Genomic DNA, 23,196 nt, shown 5'->3' on the forward strand with positions numbered 1-23,196 from the left:
TCTGCTGTTGAGTTTAAATATTAACCAAGGAAGGTTCATCAGAAGTAGTTGTGATCTCTGTACTCTTTTTATTTGTTTAGGAGTGGCCTATCAGTGGTGGAGCATGGAACCTTGGAGCTCAGACATATCCTGAAATCATTATTACAGGGTGAGAATGAAACTGAGGATTGGTACTTTTAAAATTTTAGTGTCTACAGCTTTTGATTGCGGGTTAGCTATAGCTAAGAGTTGACCCTTCACAGAGCATGCATATCCTGCCCTCTTCATTTGAGGTATGTAGTTTTTTCCCTTGTGCAGAGTCACCACAGAAATTCCCATTTGCTCCAGAAAACAGAACTTTATATTTGGGGATGAAATACCATTAAGAATTATCATTTGAGGCCCCAGTGTTAGACAGCAATTCTATATGCTTGTGAAGGTGAGTTCTTTGGAAAGGAGAATCCATTGCAAGAGGGTGTTTTGGCCATGAATGGCACAGAGAATAGCTTTCAAAAGGGGAGCAGCTGTTCTTCTGTTGCTGTTGTCCTTTGGCCTTCGGGGACTTTGTATTTGGGGACAGTGAGTGTGGTGCACTGGGATGAATTTCACCTCGTGAGTGGAGACACAGCCCCATAGCGAAAAGGCGTAGGAAGGCTCCGACTGCAGTCGAAGCTCCGTGAGCAACACCTGATGCGTTTTCAAGGGCCAGGCTGTAAAGCAAAAGCTATTCAGCTATGACACACCCTGCGTTTCCCTCTGGTCTCAGCCATGCTGATGATAGCGATATATTTGATAAATTGTTACTATCAGTGATACTTAATACCTTGTTTTTAAAAATAAGATTATGATGTGTGCAATAGTACCAATAAGGTGATGGAGGACTTTTTCCCATTTTAAAGAGAAATGTGTCCTTTTTCCAGCTTTACTTTGGGGATGATTTTATGTTAATAAAAAGAACACAGCTCTAAGGTGTGACCCTAATACCCTACCTGTAATGGTCCCAGGGACATGGAGTATGCAAAACAAAGTTACCCTCTGTCCTTTCAACGTCCGTTAGACATGGCATTTTTAGTGAAGGCTTGAGGCTGGCCCACTGCAAAGCCAAAAGTGCTGTAACTTGGTGCTGTCATTAGTATGGGAATTAATTTCTTGGTGTTATGATCTTAAAGTTCATTGGGGGCTTAGTTCTTTGTAGGAAATGCATGAAAAAGTGTTTTATTAACCAAATAAAAATAATAACAAAGTATTTTCTTATGTTTAGTATATATATAATTATATATTGTCAGTAAGACATGGAGAGTTACCACATGAGCAAAACACAGGTTTTCTGCTTATGTTTATCACTCACTGAAAGTAGAAGATGTTTTAGAATTGCATCTTGTTTTAACACATTTAATTTTTATATTTTTTTAAGCCATGCAGATGGATCAGTAAAGTTTTGGGATGCTTCTGCCAGTAAGTTTCTGAAGTTCACTTTTATATAATATTGACAAGTCACATGCAGAGATATATATATATATATATTAAAAAAAACACATGACAGCTAACAGTATGAGTAGTAATACCTGAGATGATATAATTGGGAATAATGAGGTTAAATTAAGCAATTTTTTATTAAATTAGGGAAATAAACTCTGCTAATGAGAAATATTAGACAGAAAAGAGTGGAAGTCTTTAAGCATAATAAAAACTCCAGATCCAATGTACCAAAACCTATGAAGGATGGAGTGTTGGTTAAAAATCCCTAGGACATAATCTTCTTGTGTGTCTAAGAGTGGGCTCAATTTGATCTAATATTGTCACGTCTGTTCTATTCTGAGTACAATACAGACTCTTTTACAGCTAAGAAAAATAAAATACAATAGTACATCTTGATACATGTCTAACCTGGTGAGGGTGGAGAAGACCTAAATCTTTTCTTGTCCAGTCTCAAGTTCCAGGAAATAATTGGGAAGAATTTCCATTAATCTGAGCAGGAAAAGGTTTCTGAAAATACATGTTCCATACATTCTTACTCTAACTACAGATACTAAAACCCAGCATTTTCCTCTACAGAAAATATGGCATTTATTAGTAAAATATATTTATTAAATATATACAAACCTTTTGGTTGAAGGCTAAAATATTCTGGTTCAAATAGTGTGACTGTGGTTCACAAAAGTTGCAGTAGAGTTGTCTTGTATTCTGTCTCTTCTGTGGTACAGGGATGTCTGGGTAGAATATATGAGGTATCAGTCTCTTAAAGAGTGTTAAAAAAATTTCTGTATGAAATGTTAGGCATAGGGAGATTTAATTTGACCCTAATACCCTACCTGTAATGGTCCCAGGGACACGGAGTATGCAAAACTGCCTGCTAGTTCCACGTTGTGCCACAGAATTGTAATGGTTAATACTGCTACCATTTCCAGCCAAATACAGGGAACGTTTACAACTTTTTAATGTCAGCTGAACCTGGTGACTTTGTCAGGTATTTTTCTTTTTGCCTAATACCAAATATTTTCACTCATCAGGGTGGACAAGGAGATAATGAGGATTTCCAAAGCCTCACCTCACAAAGGAGTTTTACATAAGCATGTCAACTGAACATGACAATGAGTTGGGTTTTTATAATATAATTTTATTATATAATTTGTCTATTTGGAAATGGAGGAAAACCAGATACATGCAGCTTAGAGTTTACATCTTCCAGTATTTTCAAGTTGTGGTGAACAGCAGAAAGAAAAAAATGCAAATGCGGTCAACAGGAGTTTTATCTGCAAAGACAGAAGTTTGAGAGCACTTTAATATGAACAAAAATAGGATAATTACTTTTATTTAGAGAAGTAGTGCGAGGCATTAGACCTTGTCTTGTGCATATTTCATTACTTATGCTCTTGACAACAATGTGCAAATACAGGCATTAAAGTTCGGGTGAAGCAATACAGACTGTTGCAAGACCCCAAAGCATTTAGCGTACAGTCTGCACAGGAACCAGCGTGCTAATGGTTGCGTCTCTAACCCTGGCAGAATGGGGAAAGGAAAAAACTTATCATAGGGAATGTAAACATAACCCACTAATGAATCTCTACCTGCTGCAATAGGAGTTTTTCTGAAAGGTAAAAGCCTAGATGATTGTGAGTATTCACAATCCCTTCAGCAGTAATGGTACTTTCAGTGCATCTCTTATGTCCTGGTCTTAGTCCTGCTTTTCAGGGCGTGTACTGCGTTACTGGTACCATACTTGGTACTTCTTATTTACAAGGGTTTAATTGTTCCAAGGTTTTATTATTTACAAGGTCTTAACTTTTTTTTAATAGAGTTCAAATTTCAATTGAGATTTCATGGCAAACATAATATTCTGCTGGTATTTGAAGGCACAAAATACTGTGCTTCTAGTCATGTTTTAATTGTGTCATTTTGTATCTGAAAGCGTAGATTTGTGGGAAAAGGGGAATAGCTAAACCACTGAAACAGATTTCCAAATGTATCTTTGCTCAAAAGTCATTGCAGTTTCTTATTTGCCCTTGTGCAGACGATGCTTAGTGATTCACAGATGCACAGAGAGTCTCACCTTGAACTTAAGTCCTATGGTTCTGTGATTCTGACCCAGTATGCGTGGACCCATGACATCTGAAGTGCCACTCTACATTTCCCAGTGGGACTGAGGGCTTCCTGAGGCCTCTTGCACTGCCACAGAAGGCAGGCAGAATTATGTGTTCGTTACAGAAGCCCTGGCTTCTGTAATTTGTGAAAATGTGGTGGCATTTTTTATGCTAAAACTTTTTGTACATATACAAAAAAATATATGCTAAAACTCCTGGAATATATCTGCAGTGCAAAATGAAAATGTCATTTTGCTGTGTATGTCACCCTGTTACATAACTCAAACGCCGTTTTTTCATCTTCTTGTTGCTCTTGTTACACAAGCTGGCTAGGCTGATCTACCACAATTACACTAACAGCCGTGGCAGCTTTGCCTTTATCTATATACACACTTTTATAGTTGCTGCACCTGTCTGGCTTTTTTTCTGACCTTATGCACTTATTAATTAATGCCACTGATAAATTAATGTAAAAGTAGTAAAAAACAGGGAGGAATGTCAATAAAACAAAATGAGGTTAATTATAATCCCTCCTTTACCTCCAGAATTCACTGCAGTGGAATTCTAGTCTTGACAAAGATTTTGGATATTAAGGTTCAATGTACAGGTATAAATACAGATATAGTTACTAGTCAGGAAATAAAAAACATTTTAGAACTCCTGTTCATTCGAAAAGTGTTTGTGTTACTCAGGCCACATAAATACTTGCCTGATGTTTTCTCTTGAAGTGCCATACAGTCTTTACATTCTGGCCAGACAATAACCTCAGACAAACTAAATCTTCGTTTCACATCTCATTAGGAAAATGGCAGCATTATCAGAGCCTCTTTATAACATTGAGTATAAGCCTAATTATAGACATAGTGGTTGATCTGTGACATCCTGGCCTAGAAAGTACTGTTTCACAGACCATTATCTGTTTGGGATGTATTAAATAAATACATAACCTACCAGTACTGTGTACCAGAATAATATCTGTATTGTATAATACCCATCTTCTTCTCCTCTTAGGCCTTCCTAAGTTTCTTTGTTCTGCCACAACTGAAAGGAAAATGGGAACTGAGGAATTTTATAACTGATTTGCTTCGTGTTAGTTATTCTTATATGTTTTAATGTATTCCAGTTACTCTACAGATGCTGTACAAATTAAAAACATCAAAGGTCTTCGAAAAACAGAAAGTGGGAGAAGGAAAAGCAACAGCTGAGATTGTGGAAGAAGATCCTTTTGCTGTTCAGATGATGTGTTGGTGTCCTGAAAGCCGAATTTTCTGTGTGGCAGGAGTTTCTGCATATGTGGTTGTTTACAGGTTCAGCAAACATGAAGTAAATACTGAAATTGCAGTAAGTCCTTCAGAATTTTACTCTTATAAAAGAACATAATTTCTAAATTGCCTTGCTGTGTCTGTGCTCGTATAATTGAATAAAATTAATATCAGGCTGTATAAATATAGGTTTAGGGACATTCCATTTTAAACCTTTTGAGTGAAATCTTGATCCTACTTGTTAGTGACAAAAATCTGAGTTTTTAGGAGCCAGCTCTCTAGTTTTTTGCTTCAATAGTAACCAGTAGTACAGATTTCAGACAGAGTTTTCTTTTAAGACTTTATGATACAGTAAATCTGTTGAGTTTACCTGCTCTAAAAATAGTGGCTGCTGTATGTTATTATCAGATAATGTACGTTGTGTACATACGTAATAACACTCTTTTTAACTCAAGTATTTAATCTCTTTAATTTATGTTCATAGTGTTTGTACCACAAGGGGACTGAAAATTATCACTGGCTTTAAAAAAATAGAGATTTATGTTTTTTTCTGGCTTGTGCTGACTTTGTTTCCCTAAAAATGGACACTACCTGTAATACCAGATTATTTGTGGCTAAGCACTTGTTATTTCCCTAAGCTTTCTGTTGCTTTATCCTGTTCAAATACTCCTTTTTGTGTCTTCACATCTTAAGCAGTCACCTTATTTCAAATAGAATCACACAGTTCTTGTTCTTTTAACTGCACCACAGTCACCTTGTACTTACCACTGTAGTACAGCAAGTCTGACTTTGGTTTAAAACTTGCATTTTTGTGCAAGAGCCACAACCACTGCTAACAGCAATTGCTGAACTGCATTTATAGTGTAAAACATTCTTCCGTAAGACTGAAAAGTTTATCAGGAGTCTACTTTTAAAGCAAAGCCAAACTAAACATGACTGCCTGTCCTTCAGCCTTGCCATTCTCTGGTGCTGGAGAACAGTTTGCAACTCAGCCACTCTCTTGCCAGAAAGTATTTCTTTGCGTCTGCCAGCTCTCAACAAACCCCAGGGGCCGACCCAACATTTCCCTATCATTTTCCACTGTTTTTTCCAGTGGTTACAGTTCTTTTCCTTTTCACACTATTTCAATGTGCTTTAGAAAGTCTGTAGTTCTAGCCTGGCAAAAACCTGTCATTTTTGGCCTGTAGCCATGTGCCATCTGCTAAGGAAATTCATTACCTATAGCTGTTCTGTTGCTTTCCTCTCATTTTTTTCCCTCAGAGGCAATTATTAAACATATTGAACGTATCCTTTCAGGAAAGTTTTAAAACTAATGAACAGTAATTTCACGTTACTGACCAGCTATGTATAATGCTGCTGAAATTATTACATTTCAGTATTCTTACATTGTTCCATAGCAAATGCACCTTATCTTTCATTACCTATCATTTAATTTCTTTATTTTGGGGTTTTTTACTCTTGTGGCTGAAGTGCATCAGATCTGATATTTTCTAAAGTGTTATAATATGTGCAATTTAACAGTTTCTCAGATTTCATCCGTAATTAAGAAGCATGTATATGAGGAATTGTTCTCTGAAGAGTTACTTTAATGTTATCGGATCTTGGTGGCATAGTCACTGAGTTCCCCTGGGTTTTGTGCATCCCTGAGATGGGCCTCATCTCTTGGTTTACACATTTTTCCTGTAGGCATTCAAGTCTTCACTCTCAAAAGGTGAGGATTTTTTTTTATAATAAAAAATACAGGAGTCTTTGTAGAATATGTACCTGACTTTAGGCTGTCTGGCTTTGTCTATACTGAATTCTATAGGATTTCTTTGCTGTCTGAGGTGAGCCCAAGTTCTAGCACTTAGTGTCCACCCTTCTCTAGCAGCCAGCCTGATTGCACCTTGAGTTCAGTACACAAATCCCAGTATTTTAGGGACCCCATGTTGATTTGACTGCCTGATGTCATTGCTGTGGTTAATGGGAAGCTTGGAGGCTACTCAAAGGTTTCTCCATGTAGCAGGGAAGTCTGGTGCTGAATATGCCTTAGAGGCATAGGCTATGTCTGGGATTTCCTCAATAGAAGTACTGTTTGCATCATTTCATATTGGAATCTGGAAGCAATAGTATGCATGAGACAAATTCTGTGTAATATCCCACCTTGGATTCATTGCCATGCAGTTATGTAAAAAGCATTTGCTGCCGCTGTTTTCTCACCTGAATCCACTCCCTACTGTCTCAAAAGGATATCTAGGTATCTATTAAACATGATCAGTCTTTCCTCAGTGATGCTTCTCTTCAAAGCTCTTGGGAAGAACTCTGGGGAAAAAAAATTATACTGGCTTGAATGTAGAAATGAGAATTAATGAGCCTAGTGATGGGAACCTCCAAAAAGATCTTTACCGTGTGCCAAAATAAATTGGTGCAGCAGTTCTGTACCCCTTCCAAGGTCCAGTCAAAGTAGGGACCAAAGCATAAAAAAAAATCCACAGTCGTGTTATTAGCCTAAATTTTTCCTTCTCTCTGCAAATGAAGAATAGCTACAACTTAACAAAATCAATTTTAGTAGATAAAGGAAGACAGAGAAAAACATCCAAAGAAGAATGATGCATTTCTAACATGGCAAGCAGAAGAGCATACTCTTCAACAGTTACTGCAGTCCTGCATGAAGATTAAACAACATTATAAATTGTTTCAGGCAGCAGCAATTACTTCCAGGAGATGAGTTTTTCCTGAATTCAGTATTTCACTCATTAGTCTTTGAAAGCAAATGTTGTCCATAGGTTTCTTTAGCTGAATCAGGCAAAAAAGTCCAAGGATTTTGCAAGGAGAAAAAAAAAAAGTGAAATTTTGAGAAAGGACCCTTTCTCTTCTAGTTGAGCAGAATTGCTTCTTTCTGAAGTGTAATGTGTTTTAACACAATGGCTGAGAAATAGGAGAGCCTTCAGTACTGATCTTTATCTCCTGATTCTTATAAAACTTAGGTATTTTCTTAGTCTCTGATCTGGTACAGATGATGTCTCAGTGGGAAATCACTAAGATGGAGTTTGCAGTGTCTACATCTGTAATTGCTTCTGATCTCTTCAAAGTACCAGAACTGAAATTAATATTAATTTAGTAATCCCAAGACCTTATCTCTTTGGGTTCTGTACCTTGGGTTTTATTCTTTTCAAAATGAGCATCTCCTTGGACAATTTATGAGGTAGAAAGAACTGCCCCATATATACTGTGATTCTTTGAGATGATTACTTGTATAGATTTGAGCTCCCTGTCCAGTTTCCCCTGCGTTTTGGAGTCCCCAGTTCAGGAGAACCGTTATCTCTGGTATGTCAGATTTCCTGGCCCCCACCTATGGGAAAACGAGGTTTGTTCGTCAGTACTACCCACGCTGTCAGGTTTCGGCACGCTGGCTACAACATGCCTTGTAGAGACTCTGTTGTGCTAGCAGTAAGGAGGTGGAGTTTTTAATGAATTTGGAAAAGGTAACAGGCAATAGGCAGATAATTTTTATTACATTTATCCTGAATGATGCCTTCTTATGCCAGAATATTATTTATTTGGGGCTCAGTGTTTATCTTCTCTTTTTGTAATAAACTCTGGAAAACTGTATTCTTGCCTTTCACTTACGGTAAAAGCCTTAAATCAGTCAGCACTGGAAGAATGTAGCTGTGTATTTCTCTGTCAGTGCAGGGCAGATGACTAGTTCCTATCTGGGGTTGCTGTCAGGTTGTATAAATAACAAGTGACAGCATTCTTTGCCTGCAAATGATAATGAGAAAGGGGGGGGGGGTGTATTTTTTAAAAAAGGCTTGCTGATATTTATTTGAAATTAACAGAACTTTCAGCAGCTTGCTTTGTTAAATTATAACTTAGCTTTTTATTTATTTAAGTCATTAGAGGTACGACTTCAGTATGAAGTAGAAGATATCATTACTCCTGAACCAGAAATAATTCCTGCATTTCCAGATGCCTCTTCCCAGCTTCCTTCTGTAAAGAGCCTTTCAGGCAGTACCAACACTGTAGCATGCGAAGGAACGATGAAGGATAGCATCCCATGTCTTAGGTAAGTCTATGCCATTGTTCAAACATTTATCTTTCTAAAAAAAAAAGCATTGCTATTGTTGTAGTAACAATCCATCAAGTATCAAGAAAAAGAGGTTAATCGTATGTATGCGCCACAAAATGAGAAGAAACCAGAATATGGAACAAACAAAATAATTAAGGCAAAGTAATGAACAAGGGATTTTAAAAGGCTAGAAGTAATTATGAGGAAGGTAAACTGTTATAGTAAAGGTTTGACTGTAATTTTCCAGTATGATCTAGGAGTAAATCTTCATCTCTTACCCACAATTTTGAATGGAACACAAGCACCACAGAACAGATCAAGGCATGTATGAGGATTTATTTTTTGAGTTCACAAAGAGACTTCCATAGACCAGACGTGCGCAAAGCTTTTCCTTGGTTAATTAGTATAACGCTAAAATCTTTCTTTGTGAAGTATATGCATTTTTTTGTATGTAAGAGATGGAAACTGTGTTCATACTCATGAAACAATTGTTAAAATATACAGTTATGAAACAGTTGCACTGTGTGGAAGTGTATATATGTTGAATCTTTAGAAAGAAGCAAGTTGTTGTCTGCTAGAGTACATATTGACACTGTTCGGAATAGATTAATACGTTCTTACTAATAAGGCAGATAAATTATGGACTTGAATAGTTGCAAAACAGAATTCTGTACAAAGCACTAGAAACTGTAATTTTCCAGCAATTATAGTGCACCGCTGATAACAATTGCCCTCATTTTAGTGAATTCATTATTATTTCAGTCTAATTATTATTAAAGATTTTAAATACCTCAATTATTTCAAAAACAGTTTAAATGAACATTCCCTGACTTTGCAGATACTTTGGGCAGTTGAGCTCCTGAAAATAGGATTAGCATTTAAAAGCAATATCGCGACATTGTTCTTGTGAAATTAACAGTATTTTTTGGCATCCCATTCATTTGCCTACCTTATTCAGTCAGGCAGTTGAACCTCAGACCTCAGTTTAACCATTAATATAAACCATGAAAATCAATAGAAGTGGCAGAGAGAAGTTTGCAGTTACTAAAAAAATCCCAACGTGAAATCTATTTATGATACTGAAATCAGCAAGACTGTAATTGATTATTTCAGTGGGTAAGACTTGCCCTTAAGGGCTTCTTATTTGATTTGGTCTGGGGAGAAGACAAATTGTTGATCTTGGAGGCAGGAAAGCTGTAATGGACCTAGTAGAGGTTCTGCTGGTTAATTTTTAGAGGTTTGCTTAACTCCATATGATCTCACGTTAAGCTGCCCAACTGATTTTTGTCCCATTTTACACAAAGTAAATGTAAACTTATTTTGACAGAGAAGTGTTTTTTCAAAGTAGAAGTATATATGACTAGGACTGCTGACATACTCCCTCTTACATTTATATAAAAGCATACTGTGTACACTCTCTTCCTTTTCAATAGAGAAAGGCATATAAATATCCACAGTTTTCCCCAAAACCCTAACTGGGTCCACATTCCCTGTTCATCAAAAAACTTCTAAGAAGAATTATGATGATAAAATGAATGTAGTGCTGGAAACACAGAAAACCCAGCAGAGACCTAGATGATGCTGTTGACTTTACATGCAAGTCATTCAGGTGGGCAGCAGTACAGAATCTAAGATAGAGTGATAATAACGTAAAGCTACAGCCACCTACACATGCAGGGTGAGTGCACAACTTCAACTATATTGATAATCCACATAAAATTTTACATAGAGACTAGCTTTTAATCTTGGTTCCATTGTGTTGATTTTCATATCTGCTTCTCAACCTTGTCACAGCAAATGAGTGGTGCTCCACACTACGTAATTTTTGCTAGTCAGAATGACTGAATATTTGCTCTGAATAGGTACTAGAAAGAGGGTGACTGAAGGGGCTGAAGCAATGAAAACTTGGCATTTTTTTGTAAATGTTACCAAGAGAGGCAGGCAGCAGTGTGGAATAAATATTTCTCTTGCTTATTGTGGAAGATTTTGTAATGAAATATACAGCTATAATAACATAAGAAACTGATGTATTTGTGAATCTGTATGCATATAAATATTTTTGATGTAAATACTGTCATCAAAAAGCTGTACCCAGGATGTAAGTCTTTGTGCCCAGACTTTTAGTATCATCCTAAAATTAGATCAATCAGGGGTTTTGACAGAAGCTCCAAGTAGCTCCAAAATGATAAAGAACTGTGATTATCTCACAAAGAAAATTAAAACCCAAAACTTTACAACAAACAAATTCAGTGTAGGATAATAAGAACATGTCAAGGAAATCACTGAAATTTATACATTTCTTCTGCGCATACTCCTGTAGTCCCTTTAGGTTTATAGTATCATAGAATCATAGAATGGGTTGGGTTGGAAGGGACCTTAAGGATCCTCCAGCTCCAACCCCCCTGCCCTGGGCAGGGACACCTTCCACTAGAGCAGGTTGCTCCAAGCCCCGTCCAACCTGGCCTTGAGCACTGCCAGGGATGGGGCACCCACAGCTGCTCTGGGCAGCCTGTGCCAGCACCTCACCACCCTCACAGAAAAGAATTTCTTTCTAATATCTGATCTAAATCTACCCTCTTCTAGTTAAAAGCCACTACCCCTTGTCCTATCACTACACATCCTTGTAAGAAGTCCCTCTCCAGCTTTCTTGTCGACCCTCTTTAGGTACTGGGAGCTGCTCTAAGGTCTCCCCGGAGCCTTCCCTTCCCCAGGCTGAACAACCCCAGCTCTCCCAGCCTGCCTGCACAGCAGAGGGGCTCCTGCCCCTGGTCACCTTCATGGCCTCCTCTGGACCTGCTCCAACAGCTCCATGCCCTTCTTATGCTGGGAGCCCCAGGGTGTATGAACACTTGAAAAAAAGCAGTCCAAAACAAAATGAAGAACTGTCTATCAACATTACTGTTCAAGCAAGATAGATAGTGAAGCCAGTGAAATAGCTCAGATATCCTTAAGGAGGACAGTGTCACAGGAACATGGGAATGACAAACTGAATCATGTAATCTGAAACTGTTTTATGCCAGTCTTATGGTCTTTCACCAGCTATAACTTATTCTTATGCTCAGAGAAAATCTCTATGAAATAACATCCATCTTACCAAAGAAGATCCTCAAATTTGCAGTGAAAAGTAGTTTTTTGCTTTTTTTTGCTCAGGTAACAACAATCGGAAAGAAAAATTAGAAGGCACTTCAAGTTCTCTAATTTTTTTCAGCATGTTGTTAAAAACACATTGGAAAAGTAATATCATAATAAAACATATTTTAGAAGATCAGAATTAATTCTGCAGCTATTGTCAGTCTCATGGTAGTTTATTTAAAAGAAGAAAAAGACAAACGCATTGCCTTGACAGACATTTGTTGGAACTTACCAAAGCAGCATGTTTGATGCTTGTATTCCCCCGCATCATCAACTATCCATTAGAAAATATGGATGGAAAACATGTCTGCTCAGCTGAAAGGGCATTAGAGTTAAGTCTTGCTTCTTGGATCTCATCTACCTGTTCTATATTTTTTGTAACATTTTTAAGGGCAGGAGCTGAAAACTGAAAATGGGGTGCAAGGTGGAAACACCATCACTAGTATGCCTCTTAAAGGCTCACCCACAGGCATAAGAAGTTGAAGGGGCCCATCACAAAGATACTCTGGAGGACTATGTATATAAAACACTCAGCTTCTGCCTGCTGTGAAGTTTGTTTGAAAAGAATACATTTTTCATCGTATACGAATCTTGTTTGTAGTTTCAGTTTTCACCTGTCTCAAAAGACCCCTCTTCCTTAGCAGCTCAAGTTCACACATGTTCGTCCCTTTGTCCCCGCCATGAATACTCCTGGATAATCCAGGGCTTCAATAAACTTAGGGATAGTGTCACTTCAGAAATGCTTATGGATATGTATCTTAGGAACAAAGGGAAGGGCAAAGCTTTAGTGCCAGCAGAACAGGGGAGAAAGTGCAAACTTTCAGCAGAGGTTTGCTGTTAATAGGAAATGCAAAGCTGTTGCCCACTGTGGTGGGCTGACCTTGGCTGGCTGCCAGGTGCCCACCCAGCCACTCTGCCACTCCCTGTCCTCAACAGGACAAGGGGAAGAAAATAAGATGAAGAAGCTCGTGGGTTGAGATAAAGACAAGGAGATCACTTACCAGTTACTGTCATAGGCAAAACAGACTCAACTAGAGGAAAAGTAATGTCGTTTACTGCCCATTAAAATAGGGTTGGATGATGAGAAACAAACCCCAAAATTAAAACACCTGCCCCCCCACCTTCCTTTTTTCCCTATTTCACTCCTTCGTTCCCAGCTCTTCTACCTCCTCCACCCCAAGCACTGCAGGGTGATGGGGAATGGCGGTCGTGGTCAGCCCAAAACAGTTGCTCTCTGCCACTCCTTCCTCCTCACACTTTGCCCTGCTCTGGTGTGGGGTCCCTCTCACAGAGTACAGACTTTCAGGATAAACCTGCTCCAGCATGGGCTTTCTACAAGCCACAGTTCCTTCAGGAAGTACCCTCTTGCTCCACCATTACGTCCTCCAAGGGCTGTGGTGTGGATATCTACCCCACCATGGTCCTCTCTATGGGCTGCAGGGGGAATCACTGCTCCCACACCTGGAGCATGACCTCCTCTCCTCCTCCTTCTCACACGTTGGTGTCTGCAGGGCTGTTTCTCACATTTTTGTTCCTCCCTTCTTTTTTCCAGGCAGCATTTCCTGCCCTTTCTTAAATTTGTTTTCCCAGAGGTGTCACCAGCTTGTCTGAGGGGCTCAGCTGTGTCCTGCCAGGGTTCTGTGGCAGAGCCAGCTGGAACTGAATGCAGCGTGGGGGCCACCCCTGTAGACCCCCACCCCACACTACCAAAACCTGGCCACACAGCTCACATACTTCTGTGGTCAGAGAGGGGAAAAGGTAGGAGCAGGTCACGGTCGTGATGGTGAGAGGAGATGTTTATGTCTTGGAGATTCAAGTGAAGGTCTCATTCCTCATCCTGAAATGCTGCATATATTCTGCTGTGGTATCAAGATACGCGATACCCAGATATGCGACCCCATTTCCTCAGGTATAAAAGGTATACTGTGATAGGGCTATGGAGTTTGAGGAGGCTACGGGACCTGAGAAAGTTGCAGGCGATAAGGCATCCCACAGCTAACGGTGAACTGTTTAACTCTTGCACCAGCTCGTGTTTCTGCTGCTTCCTCTCTTCAGGCTTCACACAACCGTGTATTAGTTCCAACAGGGGGTCTTGTGCAACCCTACTGCACCATGTGCTTACTCTGGCTTGGTCAGCCTGCACTTCAGAAAGCCTTATCTCACTACTGCCAGCCCTGCTTTTTGGCTCCCATCATTGTTTGGCATGCTAGAGTTGCAGTATGGTGTGTATCTCTTGCAGTCTGTCACCAGCCATGGGTAACAAGCTTTCTTATGCAAGAGAATTAAAGTGGTTAATTTCTTGACTCTAACCAGGCAGATAAAGTGCTGTTCATCTCCACTATTGACACATTGTCATGACGAGATTCCTTTCCAGTTTGGGTCAAGACTGTGGCTGTTGAGGGCTTTCTTTTTGCTCTTGTGACTGCAGCAACCCTGCGTGGGGCAGGGAGGAGTGCTAGTCCAAACCTGTGGCCTGAGGTCTGTTCTCACAGCTGGTCCTGCACAATCAGGAATGAGGAAGAGGAGGCCAAGGAAAAAGCATCCTACTTGCTGAACTCAGCTGCCGTGTCTTTCCTATGACAAGATCCAAGCCAAGTGGCTGATTATTGCTCCAGATCAATGGATATATAAGATCTGAACAGTACGACAGGCAAAAGAAATAATGTGCCAAGCCACTGTGAAGAAAATGCATTTAGAAAGATAGATGAGGAATACCTTTCTTGTTAAATGATAAATAAGGGAAAGTTTTGGCAAGGTTAGTGAACCCTCTACAAAAAAATATAAGCAGTACAGCACAAACTGTATTACTGAAATGGTTAATTCAATAGGGTGTGAATGTCTTTTGAAAAGGCAGTTATAGATGATGTTGTATGGGGGGTGGGGGGGTGCAGGGGCCCCTGTGAGGAGCAGCTGGGGCTGCCCCAAGCCTGTTCCACCTGCTCCAACCCACCCACCACAGGGCATGGCTGGCCCCGCAGCCAAAAGGATGGCTCCTCTGGGAAAACAAATTTAATAAAGGGCAAAAAATATTGCACAGCAGTTGTGAGAGAGAGAAGCGAGAAAAAAGTATGTGAAACAGCCCTGTAGCCACTAAGGTGTGAGGAAGAGGTGCTCCAGGTGTCGGAGCAGACATTCCCCTGTAGCCTGTGGAGGAGCCCATGGTGAGGCAGGCTGTCCCCCTCAGCCCATGGAGAGCCCACGTCGGAGAAGGCTCCTGGCAGGAGCTGCAGCCAGTGGAGAGGAGCCCAGTCAGGAGCAAGTTTTCTGGCTGAAGCTGTGGCCTGGGAGGACCCACGCTGGAGTGGTCTGCTCCCGAAGGGCTGTGCCGCCTGGGAGGGAGCAGGGGAAGAGTATGAGGAAAGAGTTAGCAGACACAATGTTGTGGACTGACTGCCACCATCGTTCCCCATCCCCGCTGTGCTGCTTGGGATGAGGAAGGAGGTAGAAGAGTCAGGAGTAAAATTGAGCCTGGAAAGGAGTGGTGGGGAGAGGGTATTTTTAGTTTTGTCTTTTCAAAGAATTTTTCACTCTCCTACTTTATCTTTAATTGGCAATAAATGCAATCAGTTTGCCCCAAGTTAAGTCTGTTTTGCCTGTGATGGTAATTGGTAAGCAATATCCCTGTCCTATCTCGACCCGTGAGCTTTTTCATGTAGTATTTTTCCCCTTTCCTATTGAGGAGGGGGAGTGAGAGAGCAGCTGGCCAAGGTTAACCCACCACAAATATTAATGTCTTATTAAGGGAATAGTCCTTATGCCTTAAGAACTTCTCCAAAAAGTATCTTCAAGTGCTTCTACTGCTAACATTGAGCTGGAGATTTTTTCCCTTTGTTTCATAAGGTACTTCCATGTCCAGTCTGTTCCCATGCTCTAGATCAGACCATAAAAGTGTGAGAACTATCTCACAGTCTTCTGTTCTTCATAACCTCTGCCAGGATTAGAGCACTTCTTGCATTGTACATTGTTGGTTGTGTTACTGCAGTTATCTTGCTCAGAACTTTTGCCCTGGTGCCTTTTGGTGGTTATGTTTTACTTCATTTTACTTCAGCTTTCTGCATCTATCTTTAGTTTTCCAAGACTGCTGGTAGCCCTGTTTGCCACCAAGACCTCTATCCCAACAGATGCAGTCAGTGTAGCTACAAAAAACCTGATAGTCTTGGTTATTGAATAATAAGATTAAATACCCTCTCTTGAAAGAAGTGCTTGCCTATTTGCTTCTGAGTAGAAATTAATTGGGCTTTTTTCTAATCTGATCCATCATCTTTTCAGGTATATGGGCCAGGGCTGCTTGGAAAGCTTGCTGAGTCACATCATAGTCAGGTTTAGGAGATAGTCTGCATCATCAGAGTCATCAAAGAATTCTCTGTAAGATCCAGCACACAGGATAATACTGCTTAAGATATTTATGGTAGAGATATATGCATAGAGAAGCACTTATAGCAGAGAGAAATATTACGTGCCAAAAACTGCAGTTCTTCACAATGTGTTGTCCATGTCTATATTAACTAGCTACGCTCAGTACTTTCCTGATTCTTAGTCTTTCTCTGGGTACTATTTTTTCCAGGGTTAGAGGATTTTATGTGATAGACTGCCCTGTTATGGCTGTGTGCAGAGGGGTGCACACAGTATAAGCAGACTCAACATTTATAGCTACTATGAACATGCACTAGCTAGCGGGCTTTACGTCTAAACTACTACCTGCAGTATGAATGTACAAATGAATAACATGAATACCTTAAAGTATTGCTGTTCTTGCATAGTATCTTCTTTTGGTGTATCATCACGTTCAGTTCTATTAGTCCGGAGCACACATCAAGTAGTCATACAGAAGTGTTCAGTTCTTACACCTCCCCTTAATACATACACCTGCACTACTTGCTTCTCAAGTCACTGAGCTTGCCATAACAGAACATGGAGCAGTGTTAATAAGGATATCAGATTTTATGTAGGAAGATTCGTTCATTAAGACCAGATCACATACTAGGTGACTATACCCCTAAGAAGGAAACAGGACTTTTTAAAGTGTGCATTATCTAGCATAAGAAAATGTTCTGACAAAGGAATATCAAAGAAAAATGATTAAGTAAAAAATATTTTTATTGACCCCCACCTACATCTTCTCCAGAGTTTCTCCTCTAGGGAACATTGAAGTTTTCAGATTTGTTTCTACGACAGAAAGGAAAGTCGGAACCTGGAATTCCTCCAAAATAATCCTGTTCTGATTGGAACACCCAGTCTCAACCTATGGGTATACACACAGTGTGCTGCAAGGGCTGGTACTGCTCTGGACTTACTAAGGGTTGTGCTTCACTAGTGTTTTCTCAAGAAAAGCAGTTGTTATTCATGGCCCAGTCTGCTTGTTTGTTTGTTTGTTCTTATTCTGTACCTCCTCTTCTTAGTGTTAAGACTCGACCTGTGCGAATGCCTCCTGGATACCAGGCAGATCTTGTTATTCAGTTGGTGTGGGTGGATGGTGAGCCTCCACAACAGATTACCAGTCTTGCTGTAAACTCTGCTTATGGACTGTAAGTAACTCAAAGTTAAGGTTGCATTGATTTATTGTTTATTGCACTAAATGATGTATTTTCCAATTATACGTTGAAGTTTCCCACAGACAATTAAAAGTCAGAGTAAAAATAATCTAGGTTGCTCTAACCCAGATTCTTGGGGGGAAATTATTTGAACTCACGTAAAGGTTGTAATATGAGAAGTTAAACTTTTCACTAGTCCTATTTAAAAGGCTTAATCTTTTCAAATTATTCTATCCATCCTTTCAAATAAAATCTAATTACCTTTCAAATCTGTAATTTTAAAAGTTATTTTGAAAGGATCACCAAGGTGAAATACCTTTTATAGAGAATGGTGATGGGATTAAGTGTTAAATATCATTTATCACGACATCATACCTTAGTTGGAGATTGTCTTCTGAGAACAGCATTTTTCTGTCTGTACTAATCTGTTTGCAAGAGGACCAGTGACCTGAAACCGAAAACTGAGTAAGGAACATTCAAATGCTAAATTCTGTATGGAAATGCAAGTGGGCGCGTCGGTATTTTTTTCCTAAGGTTCAATTTATCTGCCAGTTTTTAATGTTTTATCTCACTGATGGTTGCTCAGATACATTAAAATGGTTTTCCCTGTAGAAGATGTAACTCAGATAAAAACTATAGACTATAATGGGTGTTAGGTGTCTGACTCCTGCTGATTTCCAGTAAGTCACTTGATTCTCTTCAGAGACTTTCAGAAACTGTATGCGGAGCCTTTACATTTGAGCAAAAAAAAATGTTGTTTGAGGGCTGTTTTGTTAAGTCTTTGGCCTCAATTTCCAGACAGTTTCCTGTTCATGATCTCTAGAAGTTTCTTTTGTTTCACCATACCTAGATACTTCTGTCACTTGTGCAAATTCTTGGGGTTTGCCTCATTTGTTCCCTTGCGGGTCTCAGGCCTCAAGGCAGCACCTGACTTCAGGAATATCACAACATTCTCCCACTTGTGAAGTACCTGCCAGTTGCAGTTCTCCTGGTACTCACAGTGGTTGCCTAAACATACCTGATTCAATCAAATGCTCTAAATTGTTTCCTTTGCTAGGAGCAGTAATAGTTTAGAGGACAGCCTCCTTTAAAACACCATATACTAAATACGAGTGTATCAGAAATAAATGCATGTATCAATAAAATAGCCCAATAACCTGAACTTAACTTTCCTACAAAAGCTAGTCCCAAGAAAGGCCTATTTCTTTAAATTCCTTCTGCAAACTCTCTTCTCTCTCCCTCTCTCGTCTCTCAACATTTTCCTTGGGCCTATGACAAGGTACAGTCCCATCTTTCATTGAATTTTTGTTCAATACTTTACTTTTCTCCTGTTTTCTAACCTCACAACGTGGAAAAGCTGCCACTGGCGGTTTTGCCATGCTAGTTGTAGTGTTCTTTGGGTCATTTTTTTGCTTAATTATTTTTCCTAGAATAATTAGTTTAACTAGCAGGAAGGCACAGGATGGTGAGTGTGTTCCGAAGTGTCTGCTTCCAGTGTTCTTTTAATTACTTTGATTTCTGTAACTGTATATTACAAATAATAGGAACGTAGTGTCCCTGATATTGCTGCAGCCATGAAACAGGACTAAAGTAAGATTAAAAAAACTACTTTATCCCCAGCAAAGGTAAAAGACTTCAGACATTGTGAAACTTTATTTAATGTGTTTTGTTTACTTTTAATGGTACCGAGCTACAAATTAGAAGTATCAACACCTGGGTTTTTTCTACTGAAATGATCAAAAAACTTCATTATGTAATGAAAGTAGAAGAGAAACATTTACAAAATGCTTCAATTACGACTGAAGGTCTACAAGGTTAAACACAATTAATAAATGTTTTACTGTATGTTCTGTTGAAAATTGTCTCTGAAAATTTGTTACTAGCTCATGTGATAAAAATTTTCAGCCAGTCTACGTATTGTCGCGAAATGTCTGATGAGGATTTTATGATATTTCTGTGAAAGATACCCACAGAATAGAACATTTCCTAGCAACTAATTCTATTCATCACTCAAAATTGAGAAATCATTATGCTTCTTTTGCATTTGATTTCATTAAGACTTGGATGCTAGCAATTTATCTTAAACCTTGTTAATAGTACTGTCTCTCTAGATTTTCTTATCATTCCTCAGAAGTGTTACAATATTAATGAGCAATTTCTGATTTTTCTTGGTAAAGTAATTTAGGTATAAGCAATATTATATCCATGCTTCTGTGTGAATTTAAAGAAGTCTAGAAAAAGGCAGACCAGGAAGTGATGATCTGTTCTGTTAATTTGCTGACCAGAGAGTGAATGACCACTAGCTCTTCTTGTGACTCATATTTTCCAAATTTAATGTCTCAGGTTAATAATTTTCAAAATTCAGATAGCTCTAGTTTTTGCTCACTGAAGTATTAACAGATGAGGTTGACACTTGGTATTTTTATTCCTTTATTTTTCTTCTCCACCTAGAACACAGGGATTTACGAACACAGGAATTGCTTTGCCGTAGTAATCTTTTTCACTTCAATATCCTTTCTCTGACAATGCCTATTAACATATGCTTTAGAGCGAAATACAAGAATGCCAAAAACAAACAGCAAAATATTTTTTTTCTATTCTTTATCAGTCAATTTGTGTTAAGAAACATGAAGACATATAAAACTTTGCACAATATGGTCTTCTGGCAAATGTGACAGGGTTCCTTTTTGTCCCAGGAAAACTCTCTTAAAAATTATTTTGTTCTTCTATTAAGCAAAACAAGCTTTAGTAATTTCTGAAACAGATATTACTCTGTATTCATAAAATATGGACTTTATTCCCCAGTTCACCTTATGATCTTTCCCCATAAGCACAAATATTGCCAAATCAAGGTGGATTTGTACACACTTTAAGCTGGTGTATATTAGTAGCTGTTTAAGCTACAGATCAACGAAGAGTCAATGGGGAAAAGGGTACATTCGTCATATTTCCACAGATGCTGTATGAAAGTCAGTGTTAAGTCAAGGGTAGAAAAAATATGGTGTAGTAACAACCAGTAGAATTTGAGTCACTGTTATAGATGGTGCCTTAATTGGACAGTTTGACAAATAATTAAAACTCACCTCATTTTCATCCTTTACCTTTTCTATTTGCTATATGTAACTCTCTTTTTTATAATGGAAGCAGAAGGAGAAAAGGTACAACAGAGGGAAATGTTCTGTCTACCCTGATTCCCCTTCCTCCATCTCATTACTTCTCTCTTTCCTTACTGTTTTTCCACACACAAATTCACATATCTCCTGTAAGATATTTTGGAGCTATATTAAGAAGAGTCAGGTGGAGGTGAGTGCACAGCTCAATTTTAGCATGAACTGAATGCTTAAATATTTTTGCCGGGCTTTGAACTGACCACCTTAACCCCTTCTTACATAAAATGATGAAACTTGATCACAAATTATTCTTAATCTGATTGAGCATGGTTTGAGATTTTGAGTTTCCTTGTGGCTGCACCTGCAATCCTTTCTATCTGGAAGTTAAAACTGTACTCTGATAGAAAAGGAGAGACTTCTGTACAATAATTCTCAGTATATAATATCCCTGCTTAAATCAGTTCTCCAACAATGCAGTGTCAAGACTTTGGCATATGGATCCTTCCAATAGTCATATGCTCTGTGAACTGATTTGCCATTATTTAATCCAGAATTATTCAGTTTTGCTTGCCTATTTTAATATTAAATCTTAAATAGGTTTAATGTTTTAGTGAGAATACGAAGCAAAGATATTACCTGCTGAGTTATATGGGTTTCCATATGCTATGGTTAACTTCAGACTTTCTCCCAGTTCTTACATATAGACATGTTTAGCATCTGTTTTCTTCCTTTTCCCTTTTTATTTCTTCTCCTCAGATCGATGCACTGTATTCTTCCTCCCCCCACCCTCCACCCCTTCCAATCTGGGGAAGAAGCAAGACTAGAAAACATTTTTGTGGGAGAGGAGGAGAAAGTGCTGCTGGTCCAGTGCTTCTTCCCACTTTCTGAAACTGGTGTCGGGAAATCAGTAATAGTGATAGAGAAGAATCAGGCAGAATGCTTCAGAAGGGACTTCCAAGGCAAAAAAAGAAAGAAATTGTTCCATCTCTTTTTCCTTATAACAAGGCTGCAGTCCAGATCTTAGGCAATCTCATATCAGTTTGGAGATCTTGATCAAACCACCATCAGAATGGCATGTGTAAGAAGCATTGCAGAGGGGCAGAGACAGTTTTGGCCAAGCTGATAGAGTTGGTAGGAAATTATATAACTACCTTTCAGATTTGGGTATCTCCACAGTACAGCTTAATAGATTTAATTTATCGTTTATATTTCGTTTAAAATAATTATTTATACAGGTAGTTGTATCTAGATTTTAATCTGTATTTGTATTTTATATCTATGTATAACCACTTTTTAAGATCTACGTCCAGATTTGTAGGCTTAATTTAGATCATTATGACTAGAATTACATTGCTCAATAAAGAGATATTTAGACGTTATGGCAATGCGTTCGGCACAGAAGGTTGTTTGAAAGTCTTTCTGGAAAGTCAGCTACTCTGCTTCAGGACACAATTTTGTAAATTCAGAATTAAAAATCTAAGAATTATAAAATGTAATCTTTGATAGTTTCTGAAGAAAATCTTCGTGCTGTATTCATAATAATGAATAATAATTATTGTTTGCACCACTTAATTACATGTTAGTAATCCCTTTGGGGAACATTTCTTTTCTCAGAGTGGCATTTGGAAACTGCAACGGTTTGGCTGTTGTGGACATCATGCAGAAGACAGTACTGCTGAGCATGGGAACCCTTGACCTATATGGATCAAGTGATCCGTACCAGCGTCAGCCCCGTTCACCTCGCAAAAGCAAGCAGTTTGCTGCAGGTAGGAAATAAATTATTGTGATTATGAGCCTGATATGTTCTTTGGTCCTTTTGCCTGTGGCTTTTTACAGTGCTTTTGAAGTGCATGACTATTTGCCGGCCAATGGAAGTTTTGTAACTTGACGAAAGAAACCTGACATGCTTTAGGTACTGACACTTTCTCAGAAAGAAAATGTTTTATGAAGTTTATTCTTTTGGGATGGAGGTCAGCAAGTGATTCCCTTAGCTGAGTCTATGTAAAAAATCTTAATGAGCAGAGCAGTAAATGGTTTCTCTGGCAGTCACTTGAAGTGTAGTCTGTGTGCTGTTTTCTTTCTGGTTTCAGTAAGTTCATACCAATAGGTAAGACTTCAATTTAAACTTACTTGTCTCTTCTGCCATGTGCTATTTGTTGGTATGTGAAAAGGCAGTTGTGTTTGGCGAAGTGTTAACACCTGAGAGACATGCTGTGTAGGTAGCACAGGTAGTTCAAATAAGCCACTTTGTTAGTGAATTGAAGCTCTTGATAGAAACTTACTAAATCCAGGTGTACCCCATTTAAACATTTGATGCCAAGAGGAGCACATTTGTAAGGCACAGTTATTATTACGCATTGTATGTTAGAAGTATTGGTCCATCAGCGTAGCTAAATTTTACCATACATTTTTGGTTATCTAAAGAATTTATTGTATGAGAAAAAAGTCAGAAGATCTTCTGTGTTTCAAGTCTTTTTACATATTCCATAGTAACTTACTACAGTTAGACACAATTATGAAATGTGTTTTACATAGCTGTGGAGTTTTAGAATT

At 38.8% G+C, this 23,196-nt stretch overlaps 1 protein-coding gene across 4 annotated transcripts in view; it reads left to right on the forward strand.

The window, feature by feature from the left end:
• Window positions 1-23,196, forward strand: part of STXBP5L (syntaxin binding protein 5L) — a 203,097-nt gene that overhangs the window by 129,088 nt on the left and 50,813 nt on the right. For all 4 annotated transcript variants that reach the window (XM_056339640.1, XM_056339641.1, XM_056339642.1 and 1 more), the window contains exons 13-18: window positions 81-148; window positions 1,394-1,434; window positions 4,684-4,901; window positions 8,695-8,867; window positions 17,402-17,527; window positions 22,258-22,409. In XM_056339640.1, the coding sequence (XP_056195615.1) occupies window positions 81-148; window positions 1,394-1,434; window positions 4,684-4,901; window positions 8,695-8,867; window positions 17,402-17,527; window positions 22,258-22,409 (778 nt within the window). The remainder of the gene's footprint in view (window positions 1-80; window positions 149-1,393; window positions 1,435-4,683; window positions 4,902-8,694; window positions 8,868-17,401; window positions 17,528-22,257; window positions 22,410-23,196) is intronic.

Source organism: Falco biarmicus, chromosome 5 (genome assembly GCF_023638135.1).
Source record: "Falco biarmicus isolate bFalBia1 chromosome 5, bFalBia1.pri, whole genome shotgun sequence".
NCBI lineage: Eukaryota > Metazoa > Chordata > Aves > Falconiformes > Falconidae > Falco > Falco biarmicus.